The sequence below is a fragment of the Quercus lobata genome, chromosome 11, assembly GCF_001633185.2.
Source record: "Quercus lobata isolate SW786 chromosome 11, ValleyOak3.0 Primary Assembly, whole genome shotgun sequence".
Taxonomy (NCBI): domain Eukaryota; kingdom Viridiplantae; phylum Streptophyta; class Magnoliopsida; order Fagales; family Fagaceae; genus Quercus; species Quercus lobata.
Window position 1 is genome coordinate 28,610,633 of NC_044914.1, and position 16,134 is coordinate 28,626,766.

The window sequence follows — 16,134 nt, forward strand, 5'->3', positions numbered from 1 at the left end:
TTTCTTCTTCTTCCTCCTTTTTATTTGGGATTGAAGAGAGCAAGGGAATAGAGAGTTAGAAATGAGAGAATGAGGGTGGGAGAGGAGAGAGAAAAAAATGATTTAATAATAAAATAGAAAGCTACAGTAACCGTGTAAATATACATGGTTACTGTAGCATTTTTAGATATGAACAATGTTATAAACCCATTGACGTGGGTAGTTTTTGAACAAAAATATGTAAAATTTACCACATTTTTTTATTTTCCATGGATTGGTACGATTGGGTTTAGGGTTGCTCTAACAGTCTCGAATGACTTAAAAAAGAGAAGGGGCCGAATAGTTCTAAGGATATCGACATTATTGATGAAGCAAAATGCACTCTAGAAGAGTTCACAATAATTGAGGTTGCTCATGTCATCAGAATAGATATAATAGTGTGGGATAGCTGGAAATGAAATGCACGTGGATGACTTCCAACCTTGGATTGATGAGCTACAAGGCTTTTCTTGCCCAAGTGTGCATATTTGAGATTTCAATGCATCTACCTAATTGCAAGATTTGTATAAAAGTAAAGAATAATACCAGCTTCTACCAAAAAAAAAAAAGAATAATACCAGCGTTTGGTATAACTGAAAGGTCCTTAATGTTTCTAAAAAAAAAAAAAAAAAAAGAAAGGTCCTTAATGTGCCAAAAGATGAAGTTTCATACTTTCATTAATAAACTAGGGCATTTGGTCAATATTCTCTCTCTCTCTATATATATATAGATATATCTTTTTATTTTTATTTTTTATATCTGGATTCGAACTTGTTTGTTGCTCTACACCTAATTAGACCTGTACACTACAGCGCTTGTTGATAGGGAAATACTCTGGGACAACCATGAAAGAATGCAAGAGACATTGTTACCATATAACATGTAGATTTAATCACACTCTAAGACATGTAAATAATATTAGATGAGATTTTACCATGAATTTGCATATATGATTGCATATTTGTATTTTTTTTTTTAATTATTAAAATTTAGTGCTAATAAAAATAAAAAGGAAAAGAGAATATGTTAATGTTAACAATATTTTCTATTAACCTCAACAACCCCACCTTGAGAGAGAGAGGACCTAAACTATAGAATAAGACATTTTACATTGGTTTTTTGCTTTCACATGACTTTATGATAATAATTGACTGAGTGCATGTTCTATCATCATTTAAAAATCAACCCTCTCAAAAAAAAAAAAAAAAATTCATTTAAAAATCAAACACATGCTGTCTAGCAATAAGAATATGATTCATTTATTAGTTGTAATTTCATGCCTTTCTTTTTTTTTTTCTTCCTCCCTTTCCAAACGAAAAGTAAATGACGAAGAAGAGTCATGTAAGCAGCATCAAAAACACTTTGTCAAAATATGATCAAAACAAAATAATAATAATAATACTTTGTCAAATACAAGCACCAAAATCTACAGCATAAATCTATCATAGTGTTGAAACTTATGACTAGAGATATCCCTTTACACCTACACATTTGAGATTACATCACATTTCTAGCTGGGGATGCCATAATTTTCACTTATTATTAACCATCCAACTCATTATCCATTAAAATTAGAATCTTCATCACGCTACAGACACATGGATTGCTTTAATAAGAACATTTCTCCCAACATAAAATTCTCATACTCTTTCCAATATAGCACACATGGACTAAAAATCAAAATTGATATTAATATTATTCTTGTTTTTATTAATAAAAATAAAAATTAAAACTATACAAATCACAGGCATAGTAAAGAACTAGTAAAAATTAATCCCTTTATGCCTAATAATTCCTCACTGTACAATTAATGTTTAATCCGGAAAATCCAGACAAAAAAATTGCTGTTAGTTTTCAGCAATATGAATGAGTCCAATTACCCCCCTCCAAAATAATAAAACAAAAAAACCGACAAGACCCGACCCGACCCTATTGCTGCCTCAATTCCTTTCGGAGCTTCTTCGAAAAAGACCCGCAAGCATCCATGCTCAAATCCATGGCTGCCGCCAATGCCACGAAGGCCGCTGCGTCCTCCGTGCATGTCACGTGCTTTACACCCACCTCCACCGTTGGTTTGCCACTTTTCCCCGCTTTCCTCACCGTTGAAGACATCACAAACCCTCTATACAATTGATGCAATGCTGCCGACCCGAGTTCGAACCCGGATCCGGATTCGGATCTCGAAGCAGGTCTGGACCCATTCCATGACCCAGATCCGAAATCCCAACTTCCTCTTGGGGTGTCCATTGCAGTGACACTAGAGGTTTTGTCCACACAGAATTTCCCGCCACTCTTGGAGCTGAGAGTCCCCGCGGCGATCTCGGAGGTGGTGTCGGGACCCGAGAAGAGGTGGAAGCGGTAGCCAATGGCGTCGGGGCCCCGGCGCTCCCGCCACGCCTCGAGGCGGCCCCACGGGTCACACGCCACATCCCCATGGCGAAAAATGAGCCACACCCCGGGGCTTGATTGGCTGACCCGCCCCGGCGACCCGGGGGACGGCACAAACCGTGTGACCATTGAGGCCATCGCCACCACTGAACCCGACAAGTCGTGCACGCTTATTTGCCATCCCTTTCTGTGTTTACAACTGGTTGAATTACTTTGTTCACTGCATAGGAATGAACATATTTAAGATTAGTATAACGTTGCGAAAGATTTCGTTTTCCCTTATTTTCTCAACAACCAAACAGAAACAAAAGAGATGGATTAATTCGATTCAAGTCTTGGGGTTTTAGAACTACATGAGATCTTAAATTAACATTTAAATGGGTTACCAAGAAAATTCAAGTTTTTGGGGTTTAAGAAAAAAATTCTTTCATATTTCCACTTTTTTTCTGGACAACAAAACAAAAACAAAAGAGGACAAAAAAGAACCAACCTTGGTAACGAAATTTGATCGGCCATGTTTCTGAAACTGAACTTGCAAGAGAACACAGGTTGTCTAACACTCCCATGGACTTGATAGACTTGAGGACTACACTCTGGTTCTCCACCGAACTCAAAAACAAATCTTGGGTCTGGCTCAGCCTTAACGCTCAAGTACAATTGCGCAGACGAGCCCTTCTTGTTATTGTTTCCAATGCCAACCCAACCTTGGAGAATGTTACTAGCCCTTGTCTCCACAGCACCCAGATCGATCTCTACAGGGACTGTCCCCAATAGCTTCCCACTGTTCAAACCACAAGTTGTGCCTCTCCTCCCTGTGTAGATTTCGATCAACAAGATTGGATTTTTCTGCTTCTTGAGGAATTTGTCGATGTGGGTTTTGTCCAAAGTGAAGCAAGCCGCTAAGGAATTGTCATGGGAGTGGATTTGGTTTTCTTGAGTGATTAGAGGGACTGTGGTGAATTGGGTGGGAAAGTTCTTGAGACTAATCTTGCAGAAACATGGAGAGGTAGAAGGGTGGACACCAGAGAAGGAGGGTTTGGAAGCTATGGGAAATTTCACTCCAAGATTTCCTACAAGGATTCGTACAAACTGGTTCGGATTCATTAGGAGTTGTAAAAGTTTTTCTTGGACTGGTTTTTCGTTTAGATGTGTTTATGCCTTTGAGAGAGAGAGATGTATATAAAAGGGAAAGGAGGGAGCGAAGAAAGAGGAGATAGGTGCAACTGTAACTGTAAGTACTAAGAACAGCTGTCTTTTTTTTCTTTTTTCTTTTTTTTTTTTTCTTTTTTTGAGAAAAGTTTAGGTACAGCCGTACAGGTACAGCTGGGTATTTGAGGTATTTGAGGAAACTCAAATCCAATTCGATTTTTCTTTCTTTTTTCAAATAAAAATATAAAAAATTATCCCTTCGGTAGATTAAGAAAATTTTACTTGTGCAAAATATATATATATATATATATATATATTTAAAAAAAAAAATTGATGACACAAACTTAAAAAGAAATGGGTATTCACGTTACTAAAATTGATTAACCTAAAGAGTAAATGATGTGTTGGGTATTTTCTGTCAAAATAGATAAAGTGGAAGTAGTCAATTTTCCTACTGAGGAAAATAATTTAATTTAACATAAATGACATAATGTATGCATCAATTTAAAAAGAGAATATACTTTCATAAAAAAAGAAAGAGAATATGCTAAGGTGGGCTTATATTTTTTGGCGTGGAATAATGGATGGTTGAATAACTTTTGGTATTTGTTTGCTTGGGCCTGATTGGTTAAATTCTACCTACACAAAGAAGTCCATTCTTTTTTTCTTTTTCTTTTTCTTCCTTTTTTTTGTTTGGGGGGGGGGGGGGGGGGGTAGGTAGGGGTGAATGTAAGTAAGCCATTCATTTGTTAACGTTGAGTACCGTTAATAAAGTGCTAACACAAATTATGAAAAGTTAGATTGATTCAAGAAATAACCTATGAATGACTAGTGCTTGAAGAATTAACCTCTCTCTCTCTCTCTCTCTCTCTCTCTCTCTCTCTCTCTCTCTACATATATATATATATATATATATATAGTGTTAATTGCACCTATGCTCTAATCAAAGTTAAGGGATTTCAAGTGTTTTGTCTAGTTGCTAATTACATTGAGCTAAATATGTAAATATTATATATATATATATATATATATATAAAATCATTTATACACAATAGTCAAAATTTAACCGTCGTGCATTCTTGACGCGATGGTTACTCCATAAGTATAAGCACTGGTGAGGTGTGGGAGGACAAAGGTCAGAGTTCAAGTCTCCAGAAGGAAGTTTCACACATATATACACTTAAATTAGACTAGAGTAAATTTTCTATCTTATATCAATAAAATTTAAAAATAATATTTTCTTAATTTTTTTAAAAATAATAAAGAAGAAGAGGAAGAAGGAAAGAGACATTGGAATGAAAATTGACAAAGAGGCACTGCCATCACATTTCCAATTTTTTAATGAATCTAGCTGCTCTAAATTTTTATTAAAAATTTGTAATTAAAGGCTCCAGCCTCTAGGAAATTTGAAACAATAAATTTGTGAACCATTTTTTTTTTTTAAAGTTGGATTTATTACAAAGTTTAGGGAAAATGCTAAACATATATACATATAATAGAATTTCAATTTATAGTGTCTATTCCATAATTTTTGATAGATATAATAGAATTTTAATATATGTTGTCCACTTCATGTTAATTTTTTTTATCATCAGACTAAAACATTAATAAGTTTTTTGTGTAGATAAAGTTTAAATCTCAAAACTCTTATCTGTCGATAAAAACCTTACAAGTTGAACTCACTTTGGTGTAAATTAATGTTGATAGCAAAATTAAATTACAAACAAAATGACTCATGCAACTACGCAATTCGGAAACATGGTGTTCATTAATGTGATGTAATCTAATCCTATTAAAAATATATATATCTTAAGAGATCAATGTACTTTTTAGTCATTTTATTTAAGTTTATTTTACAATTTTTTTTTAAAGATATAGGTACATTTAAAATAAATAATAATTGACAGAACACCAGTCCACCGTAGTGTAAATCAACGTGATGCAGCCTATTAGTACATGTTTGCCATTGTTTTAGTTTTTATTTTTGTTTTCATTTCATAGCTTTACCCGTTTAAAAAAGAAATTTGTAACTTCAAAATAAATAAAAAAATACGATCCCCAAATCAATAGGTAATTAATCATTTGGCCCACCCATCAATAGGTAACTAATTTCTTTATGGGCATAAATAAATTTAATAATTAAATGAGGAATACAACTATGTGTTTTTTACCACTCAAATAGATTACTTTAATAATTATAAAATTTTATTTTAAAAAGAAAATTAGACTTTTGTATGATAGACAGGAGTTAGATCCAGGGGCGTAGCCAGGAATACATGCTTGGGGGGGCCGGGTTGTAACAGAGATATACCAAATATAATTTTTAAGTCTATTTGATACAAAATTATCAACTTTTATATATTATTATATACTTGAACATGTTGAGAATTTAACCGAAATTTCAAACCTGTGAGAAACAAAAAAATAGAGAAAACAAAAAGCCAAAAGTAAAACAATCACACGCACAAGACAGTATTTACGTGGTTCGGCAATTTGCCTACGTCCACGGAGTTGCAGGAATTTCACTATTATCAAAGAAAATTACAATGTGCGGCTACAGTGTTTTTCTTTCTCAAAAACAACAACAAGACAAAACCCCAATCACCAAAAAAAACAGCTTTTATATCCTGCGCACAGGATTCACAATGGGTTACAAAACGGACCAAAAAAATTTTGTCGGCCCAAGCCTCCGCTCCATGGACTAAGCCTCAGTAAATCTCCCATTATTCAGGTCAGGTCAAGTCATCAACCGAATCAAATCATGCCTGACGACGATTTTTCATGGAATAAAATTCATCCATTATCATCTCTATAGTGAAATTCCCTGCAATTTCCTTCTCTATATAAATTATCATATTATCTGCCAAAAGCTCATCCTCCATTCTATTGCGAAGTCTTGTTTTTAACAATTTCATAGCTGAGAAAGCTCGTTCTGTAGTTGCTGTAGAAACTGGAAGGGTCAACACAAGACGAATAAGTCTATCAATCAAAAAATATATTTTAGACTTTCCTGAAATTTTTAATCCCCTACATAGCTCGGAAATTGTACTCATATTCTGAAAATCTGGATGTTTTATCACATCAAGCTCATAATGTCGCAATTGAGACTCCAAAAGTTCTTGTTCATGTTCAGTGAAATCTTGAGGATAATATTTCTTATCCAAATTGCATATATCAACAATCTTGAATAATCTAAAAGCATCCTTGGGATTTAAAGCTGAACTAAGAATGACAAGTTCCGTTGTTAGCTCACAAAATCTACTTTTCAATTCTTGCAATTGAAAGTCTATTGCAACTGTAAATATGCCAATTCTAAAATGATGTTCCATTGTTAAATTGTCATCTTGACGACGATATCTACCTCGACCTTTAGTGTAACGAGCATTCATATCAGGAATATCAATTTCATGTTGCTCACAAAATGATATAACACTAGCAAGTAAAGGCTCCCATCCATCATCTCTCAACTTTTGAATAAGTGATTTTGTAGTTGAAACTAAATGCATGGCATTTAAAAGGTCTTGAGATTGTTGTTGCAAAGCTTGACAAAGAACATTAGTAATTCCCATTATCTCTTTCATCAAATGCAAGATTAAAATAAACTCAAATGATGTTAACACCTGATAAGCTCCCTCGGCATCACCGCGTTGTTTATAATTAGCCCCTTCCTCAGAAATAGTATTAATAACTTTGCAAGTAGCGTCAAACATTTTAATCAAACTACAAATAGATTGAAAATGAGATCCCCACCTAGTATCTCCAGCTCGTTGCAAAGTACCAATCTGGTTTGCACCTCTTCCAGTCTCAATTTCATTAGAAGCAATCATATTCTCAACTTGTTCTGCTTGAGCATGTTGCAATTCATCATTACGCTTACTAGAACCAACAACAATATTGATAATATTGACCAAATGATCAAAGAATTGATGAACATCTTTTACTTCTCTAGATGCTGTAACTAGAGCTAATTGCAACCTATGAGCCATACAATGTACATAATAGGCATATGGACAATCTTTAAGAAAAAGAACTTGTAATCCATTCCATTCACCACACATGTTACTAGCCCCATCATATCCTTAACCTCGAATATTTTCAATGTGGAGGTTATAACGAGAAATGACAGCACATATCTCATTCTTTAAAGTCAATGCAGTAGTGTCTCTAACATGCACAACATAAAAAAAACGCTCTTTAATAAAACCTTCTTTATCAACAAATCTCAAAATGATGGCCATTTGCTCTCTCTTCGACTCATCCCGAGCTTCATCAACAAGAATGCAGAATTTTGCATCTCCAATTTCTTCACGAATAGCATTTCGCACATTATTAGCAAGAATATGCAAAATCTCCTTTTGAATTGTGGGTGATGTATATTTGGCATTTCCAGGAGCATTTTCCAAGACAACACTAGCTACTTTGTCATTGAAAGTCGATGTCAATTTTATCAATTCAATAAAATTGCCTCTATTTTTTGAATCAAGGCTTTCATCATGACCTCTAAAAGCACAAGCTTGGAATGCTAGCCATCGAGCACACTTTATTGAGGTTTTGAGCCGCAACCGATTATTCTCTAATTCTTTTGATGTTTGTTTCTCAATTAGCTTGTCAATATGTCGTGAATAATTCTGTAAATCCTCGCAACATTTCATAGCATTTTTATGTGGAGAGTTTGGTTCTTTCCCTTCATGACGAATTAAAGGACAATTCATTCCATCTTTCACCTTTTTCCAATTATTAAAACCTGTTGAAATGAATACATCTGATCCGGGACGACCTATTGGTTTCTTACTAAAAAGGTAGCAAGGTAGACAATATAATGCATCCGTTGTAGGTGAGTATTCCAACCAATCCTTATGTGAAACAAACCATAAAGGTTGAAATCGACGACGATGAGTATCATCATTGTATGGACAGACTATATTTTCAGGTTGGTATGGACCTTTTATGAGATAAGCTCGTCGAATTTCATCTTGTTTGTTGATAGGAAATTCACATATTTGTTTACGTGTTCCTGGATCACGATCTATCTCTTCAGATTGAAGTTTTGGACATTTGGAGGTGTGTTCATCAGGCATCGAAGTATTAACATTTGTTTCTATAGCCACGGGTGTCCTAATTTCTGAATTGCTAACATCTTTTTTCTTAAAGAATGCATCAATTGTTTTTCGTTTGCTCATAATTCTTTTAGCTTTAAGAATATGACTCAATTAACCTGAAAAGAATTTTAAAAAATAAAATTTTAATTAGAAATTTTTGCTTAGTTATATGAATATTATTCATACTCAAGAAAAAACAATATTTTCACTATAATTTAAACAGTCAACCCATTTTTAATACAACTTTAATTAATAATAACCCCTCAAATAATTTAATTAATTTATCTTTTTATAATGTATTGGTTAATTTAATTATATAACTTTAATTATTGTTGTTTAGCATAACAATAAACTATATTGCTTTAATTTATTTATCATTAATTATAATGCTTTAATCCTAGTTAGTAATTACGCAATATAGTTTTAATTTATTTGTCATTAATTTTAGCATAACATATTCTTTGTTACAATTCCTAAAATATAGCAATAAATAATTAAACAATTCTTAAAAAATTGCAATAAATAATAGCTAATAATTTAATGATTAGCTTTTGAATAAATATTAATTATTATTTAATAATGTTAGTTTACACTAAAAACCAACACATTGACTATTGACCAACAATGAGGGATAACCGCATAAAATAAGACAAACAGAAAAAAAAAAAAAAAAAAAAAAAAAAATCAACCAATGAATGATTGAAATGTATTCAACCAAAAAAATAAAATGAATGAGTGAGAATGTGAGATGATGTTAAAGTTAAAAGAATAAAAGGGCTCAGGCAGAACACTACAGGATTCATAAAGCCTAAACCATTCGGTGTGAGAGAGAGAGAGAGAGAGTCAGAGAGAAAAACCAGTTGAGGGAGGGCCGGACTGCCAGAGCCGGAGCCGGAGCGGAGGAAGCACCTAGTCAACGGCAGATCTCCGACGGCGATGAGTGCTGACCGATCTACCGACTGGCGTCGACGATCTACGAAGATTTCGTTCCATTTTCTCATTTTAGTGACAGTGAGATAAAGAGAGAGAAAAAGAGAGAAAAAGAGAGAAATACCTTGAGGGAGGGCCGGAGGGAGCACCGGAGCAGAGGCCGATCTCCGATCTGCGATGAGGGGCGAGCGACGACGGCGACGACGAGCGAGCTGCGGCGTCGCTGCGACGTGATCGTGGGTCTGCTGCGGTTTGATTTTTGTTTGTGTATTTGGGAATTTTTTTTTTTTTTAGATAAAAACCTCTGTCTCTCTGTGTTTGTTGTGTTTCTCTCTGTGTTTGGTTTGCTGTTGAGTGTTGAGTTTGGTTTGCTGTTGAGCTTGATTTGCTCTGTATAGACAGTATCGGGCATTGTGGTATCTGCCACCGATTTGATCTCTCTGCCAGCGACGTGATGGGTGGATTTTCTGGTTCTCTGTAATATATTTTTTTTTTTTTTTTTTTTTTTTTTTTTTTTTTTTTTTTTTTTTTTTTTTTTTTTTTTTCGGTTGAGAATGCGTGGGCTTGCCGTGAGCGAGCTACTGGGCTCACCGTGGGCTTAGCTTGGGGCTTCTCTGTGAATTTTTTTTTTTTTCAGATTTTAGTTCAATATTTTTTGGGCTTTTTTTTTTTTTTTTTTTTTTTTTGGCTTGAAAGTAGAACAGATAAATTTTTTTTTTTTTTTTAATCTGAGTATGTTACTAATTTTTGATTGAGGCCTGGGAGAATGGGTGAGAAATTGGGAGGGGGGGCCGGCTGCCTAAGGTTGGGGGGGCCTAACTATTTTTTCTTCATAGTCTAATGGGAAAAATTTTTTTTTTGCAGGGGCCTCGGCCCCCCCAAGCCACTATGTGGCTCCGCCCCTGGTTAGATCCAATATAATTACTATGTTTAAGAATTATTGTAGCGTTGTTCACCAAAAAAAAAAAAAAAAGAATTAATGTAGCGTGGAGAGAAAGTGAGAACGAAAGTGTAGAGTAGAGGTTTCCGTAGTAGTATAAAAAATTGCATGAGCATGCGTGGAGTAAGCTGGAAGTCAGTGCACACGTACACTTTTAAGTTATTGCCAGCAATATCGCATGATATGATATATGTGAATTAGGTGTCACTTTCTGTTTCTGCACGTACGGATTCTCGATTGGCTGCAAAGAGATCTACTGGTGCCCGACAGGCCACAACCCATTAAACAGCTGTCCCATTTGCCAACATTTTCGCAACTGGAAGGTGTGGGGTCGGCTTGGACTATATTTTGACTTTATTAATTAAGACTCAATCTACAAAAAGAAACGTGGGTCCTACTGGTGACTACTGTCAACTCCCTCACTCAAACCCACCCCCAACCCAACTGATTTGGTTACGTTGGACAAGTCTGCCACCTCATTCCTGTAATCCTTCCAGATTGGATCTTCCTTCCTTAACATAGTTTATTATTATTTTAAGAATCCAATAAAGAGAACTAAAGCTGATAACTATATATGTATATAGGATTTTAGTAATGTGTACCGTAAGGTCACACAATATACTATTTTTGAAAATTTTTTTATTGAGAATTATATGGCACTAAAGTGAAGGTGTGTATATCCTTATTTCTAAAATTAACTACCCTCCTTTCAAAAGGTGTGTATATCCTTGTTTTAGGAAATAACCATACAGCAATGGAGCTAAAACTATTTTTTAGCTTCATTGCTACAGTGCACATCTATCTATGGATGTGCACTATAGCTTAGAGTTAAAAAAAAAAAAAAAAAAAAAAAAAAAAAAAAAAAAACCTTGCCCGGTTGTGTATGTGGCTATGATGGTTGTGTGTAGTAAATATATTATTTATCGTAGTAGATATCTTATTTTATTATAATTTTTATATTATTTTATTATATTGAAAGCTAAAATAGATTCATTATTGTAGCATGTGTAGGTAAAATAAATAAAATAACTTTTTGTGGTGTCAAATAACTAAATTTTTAGCTCCACTGCTGTGGATGTTTTTACTAGTTAACTTAAAATACACTTCCATCTCATGAGAAAAAATCTACATAACAGAATCTTAAGATGAAAATGTATTGTACCTAAATCTTGCCTAATATATATATATATATATATATTAAAAATAAATTATGTGTAAGATTATAGATTAATTTGGAAAGGTTGAGAAACTGTTATGAATTTTCTTAATGATCTTAGAAGAATTCATTACAATTTCGATTACACTTGTGAGCTTTATCATCCTCCTTATTACTTATATATATATATAAAAAAAAAAAAGGTCAACTATTTCTAAAATTTTAAATGTAAAATTAATGGTGTGTATTAATTAATTAACTAATCCAACTAATTTGATCCATTATTCCAATCTAACACCTCATGTTAGTGTTCTATGGATTAATAGATAGAGATGAGTTATAATTTTATTTTTTGTTTAAATTCGGGTGGATAGAATCAGCAAAATGTAAAATTAAGTGAATCCAATCCATTATTATAATAATTTAAAATAATATATATACATATATTTTATTTATTTTGAGAATAAGTTTAAATTTTTGCTATTTAAAATTTTTTTTTTTGGTGAAGTTATCTTATCGTGTCTGATTGTATAAACTATAAACTAAAATTATATATTCAATAATGGGGTTGAAAATTTTATGAAAGCCTATTTATTTATTAGGCTTGATAAAATGGCCCTAACCCCACAACCCAGCTCAATTCCTAATTTCCTATGGGTTAGGTTGGGCAGGTTTTTAAAGTTGCCTCGAATTGGGTTGGATAGGGATTTATCATATCGTGGAGATTGGGTTGGATTAGGTTAGGTATCTGGATTGAAAAATACCCCACGTCCAACTCATCTATGACTCATGCCTACGAATGTGCAAATTTCCATACGGAAGTGTTTTTTTTTTTTTTTGGTTGACAAACTGTGGAAGTTTATGTATTAGTGCCTAATTTTGTAACTTTCTATTTCTTGTGTTTAAATTACAATCAAGTATTCCAAAACCCAACATTAGGATAAATTTTCTTTTATCCAAAACGAAGATAATTATATTAATAGAAAGTAAAAGTTAACAAATTTTCTAAGGACAGTGGTTAGGAAATATTTTTAAAAATTTTTTATGGAAAAAAAAATTAATAACTTTTTATATTTCTCATAAAAGTTATATTAAAATTAACTTTCTTATAAAGGTTTAATAACAAATGTTCTAAGAGAATTTGTTAACGGAACCCATAATATAATAAATGCTACATAGCGCATTTTATTCTATATGTGAAGTATTTAGTTGTTGGGTGTTTCATAATTAGAAGCCAAAATGCATAAAACATGTATCATTCTTGCTAGGCGATTGGCTTTGTGATACACATATGCATAACTTCAGCCTGCCAATCACTAGAGAGTAACATCCTAGATAAAGACATTAGACATGTATACTTTCATCATTCTAATGAAAAATGTCCTAACGGGTGTGGGAAAGTGTGGCAGCAGGGAAGCCATATACAACTTGCTGTGTAATGGCCTGCAATGGCTTAGATCGTCCCTACTAGAGAAAGACCCTAATGTGAGGGACAATATTGTGATTTTTTTTTTTTTTACTTAAAAAATTATGTAACTTATATTTTTCAGACAATATTGTGATTTTTTTTATTTAAAAAATTATGTAACTTATATTTTTCCTCCCCTATTAAGAAGACTAAAAAAAAATTAGGTGATGCTAGAGTTACTACAAAATTTTACAACAGAGGTTTTACAAATTAATGTGTCACTAATTGCAAGAAGTAAATTAAATACTCATTTATTATCCTATATTGAAGTGTCACTGATCACATTAAGCTTTTTGTAGTAAAATTTGTATTAATTTTAGCATTTCTCCAAAAAATTGCTAACGTCAACCTTTTTATTTACCAATAACTACTTACTACATAAATAACTTGTAAAATAGTTTGTAACTCTATCATTTTTCAAATAGAAATCTAACCCGATCACTATTAGACGAATTAATTACATTAAAAGGTTAGAAATTAAATTTGTAATAAAAAATTATAACATAAAACATTAACCAAATATTATTTGAGTGATATCTAAATATAAAAAGAGTCAATAGGCTCATGAACAGTAAGTTTGGTTTAGTGAGCTACCCTTTTTCCTCCTTTTTTTTTTTTTTCCCTGTTTTTTCTTTCAAATTCACCAGATTGGTTTTAGCTTGTTTTTGTTTGTTGTTGTTGTTGTTGTTGTTTTTTTTTTTTTTTTTTTTTTTTTTAAAGAATCTTTACATGTTTACTTTGTACTTGTAATATAAGCTTATATTGTATACACACAAAAAGTGGTAAATATAATATACATTTGCAACAAAAAAAATGATAAATATTGTACAAATTTTGCAAATGTGTACAACATTTGCAAATTTTTATGTGTTTATAATATAAATTTACATTGTAAGTATAATGTATATTTCTATATATAGAAAGAGTGAATAGGAAAAGTTACAGTAATTTCGCTACAATAGTTTTGGTATGTTCAATTTTCATTGTTTCGTTGGCCACTTTTTTTTTTTTTTTTTAATGTGAAATAGTGCGAATTAGACAAACCAAAAATAATGTATCATGTCCGCTGCAGCTTTATGCATTCACCAAAAATATTATTTTTTTTCACATTATTTCACATTATGAAAATGTCCAATGAAACTATTTTTTTGTCCATCAATAACAACCTGTAACAACTTACTACTTATGATTTGTTGAGAAAATATTGTGGACATATAATTTATTTATTTATTTTTGTGAAATTGTTAAGACATCTTATTGTTGTCACAATATTTTCAAAACAGCTATCAATTATTTATAGGTCAAAATAAAATGAAACAAAATTATAAAGGTATTATGTAAATGTTGTGTCATTCTATTGTGTTTTTATAAATTTTTTGTTAGTTTAGTCAGTTTTTTGAGCCCAAATTCACTGTTTCACATACAATTTTCTTAGGTTGACTTTTTGTATTTTTTTTTCTTTGCACACCATTTTAAGTAAAAACACATAGTTTTATACAAAACAACAATAACAAAAACTTAGGAAAAAAAAACACTTTTCATCCTTTATTTTTGGGGTAGTTTATAATTCCTCCTTAAACTTTAAAATCAAGCAATTTTTACCTTAATATTTTGGAAAATAGCAAATATTTCATATTTTTATTCTCATAGTTAAACCTTAATAAAAGCTTATGATTCTTAAAATATTTTATTTTGTAATGTCTAAATTACTCCCACTAAATTTTAACATCCCAAAAATTTTCTTCATATATTTTGAGTTTTAGATGGTAGTAATTCTTGGAAAGTTGGAATGATGATACAATGTGTTTTATTTGTTATCCAAAAAACATTGATTTTCTAGGTTTTATTTTTATTTTTTATAGCAAAACTAAGTTGTTTATTGTTGAAAGGTGATGATATTCATTATCATTCTTAGAAATTTTTAGTGGGTGGATATATTGCCTTTAGCAAATAGGAACTAAAAGACTATTATAGTAAAATAGATATTTATATGTTAAATAGCTACCCTAATTTTGTGGTTGATCAAAATTCTTATATGAATGAGATTAACTTTTTATGACATAATTATCAAAATTCTTAAAATTTGTATCTCATTTGATTAATGTAAATCTCTACATACTTTAAAAATCAAATGATTTATATTTTGTTTTGTGATACAAATAAAATCTAAAATTGAATGAGATTAACATTTTATGATATAATTATCAAAATTCTTAAAATTAGTTTCTTATTTGATTAATATAAATCTCTACATATTTAAAAATCAAATGATTTATATATTTTTTTTTGTGATACAAATAAAATCAAAAATTGATTTTAATTACTACTCTCTTTTCACGGCAAGCACATGACTTATATGTGCTGCCCTAACTAGTCTAAATATAAAAAGACCAATTTAAAATTATCAACCCCAAAGTATTAAGCTGGCCCAGAGCCGTGTGGAACAACTCAAGTGGAAATGGCTAAAGCCCAAAACCGAGAGACCTCTCATTTGCTGTTGATCCTACTATCCGAGGTACAAGAATTACATGAAAACCACTAGACTTTATGTACGAAGTAGTTCACATAGCACCCCTAGAATTCCAGGTTATGATCATCATGATAAGTGGAACTTGATCAGGAAAGTTAACAGAGCTGTGCGTAAGTAGTGCATTGGTGAGGAATTCAATTTGATGTATGGAATGACCCTCTCTTGAGAGTGTGTGGGAGAGGGAGGAGAAGTAGACCCTATTGCCTTTGCCACAAATTGTCTCTATAAAAATGAAGGCAAGGTTGCAAGAGGAAAAAGGGATGATCTTCGTCTAATATTAATATATATGTGTGTATATATATATATATAAAAGAGTATAAAGTGAAATAGAGTATTTGAATTCATGATCTATCTAAAGAGTGTGCTTCGAAGAAAGTGGGGGGTGGGAATTTAACATATATATGTACCTATATGTAGTGGCGGAGTTAGGATTTTAGTTTAGAGGGGGCAAGGTTT

At 32.2% G+C, this 16,134-nt stretch overlaps 1 protein-coding gene and 1 pseudogene across 1 annotated transcript; both read right to left on the reverse strand.

Annotated features, from left to right (window-relative positions):
• Positions 1-1,701: 1,701 nt before the first annotated feature.
• LOC115968618 lies at positions 1,702-3,604 on the reverse strand. Its single transcript, XM_031088052.1, has 2 exons — positions 2,897-3,604; positions 1,702-2,626 (listed from the first exon to the last, which is right to left on the reverse strand). Exons 1-2 carry the CDS (start codon positions 3,508-3,510, stop codon positions 1,948-1,950), a joined length of 1,293 nt encoding a protein of 430 aa, XP_030943912.1. The 5' UTR covers positions 3,511-3,604; the 3' UTR covers positions 1,702-1,947.
• Positions 3,605-6,296: 2,692 nt separating this feature from the next.
• On the reverse strand, positions 6,297-8,676 carry LOC115967289 (annotated as a pseudogene).
• Positions 8,677-16,134: the final 7,458 nt, after the last annotated feature.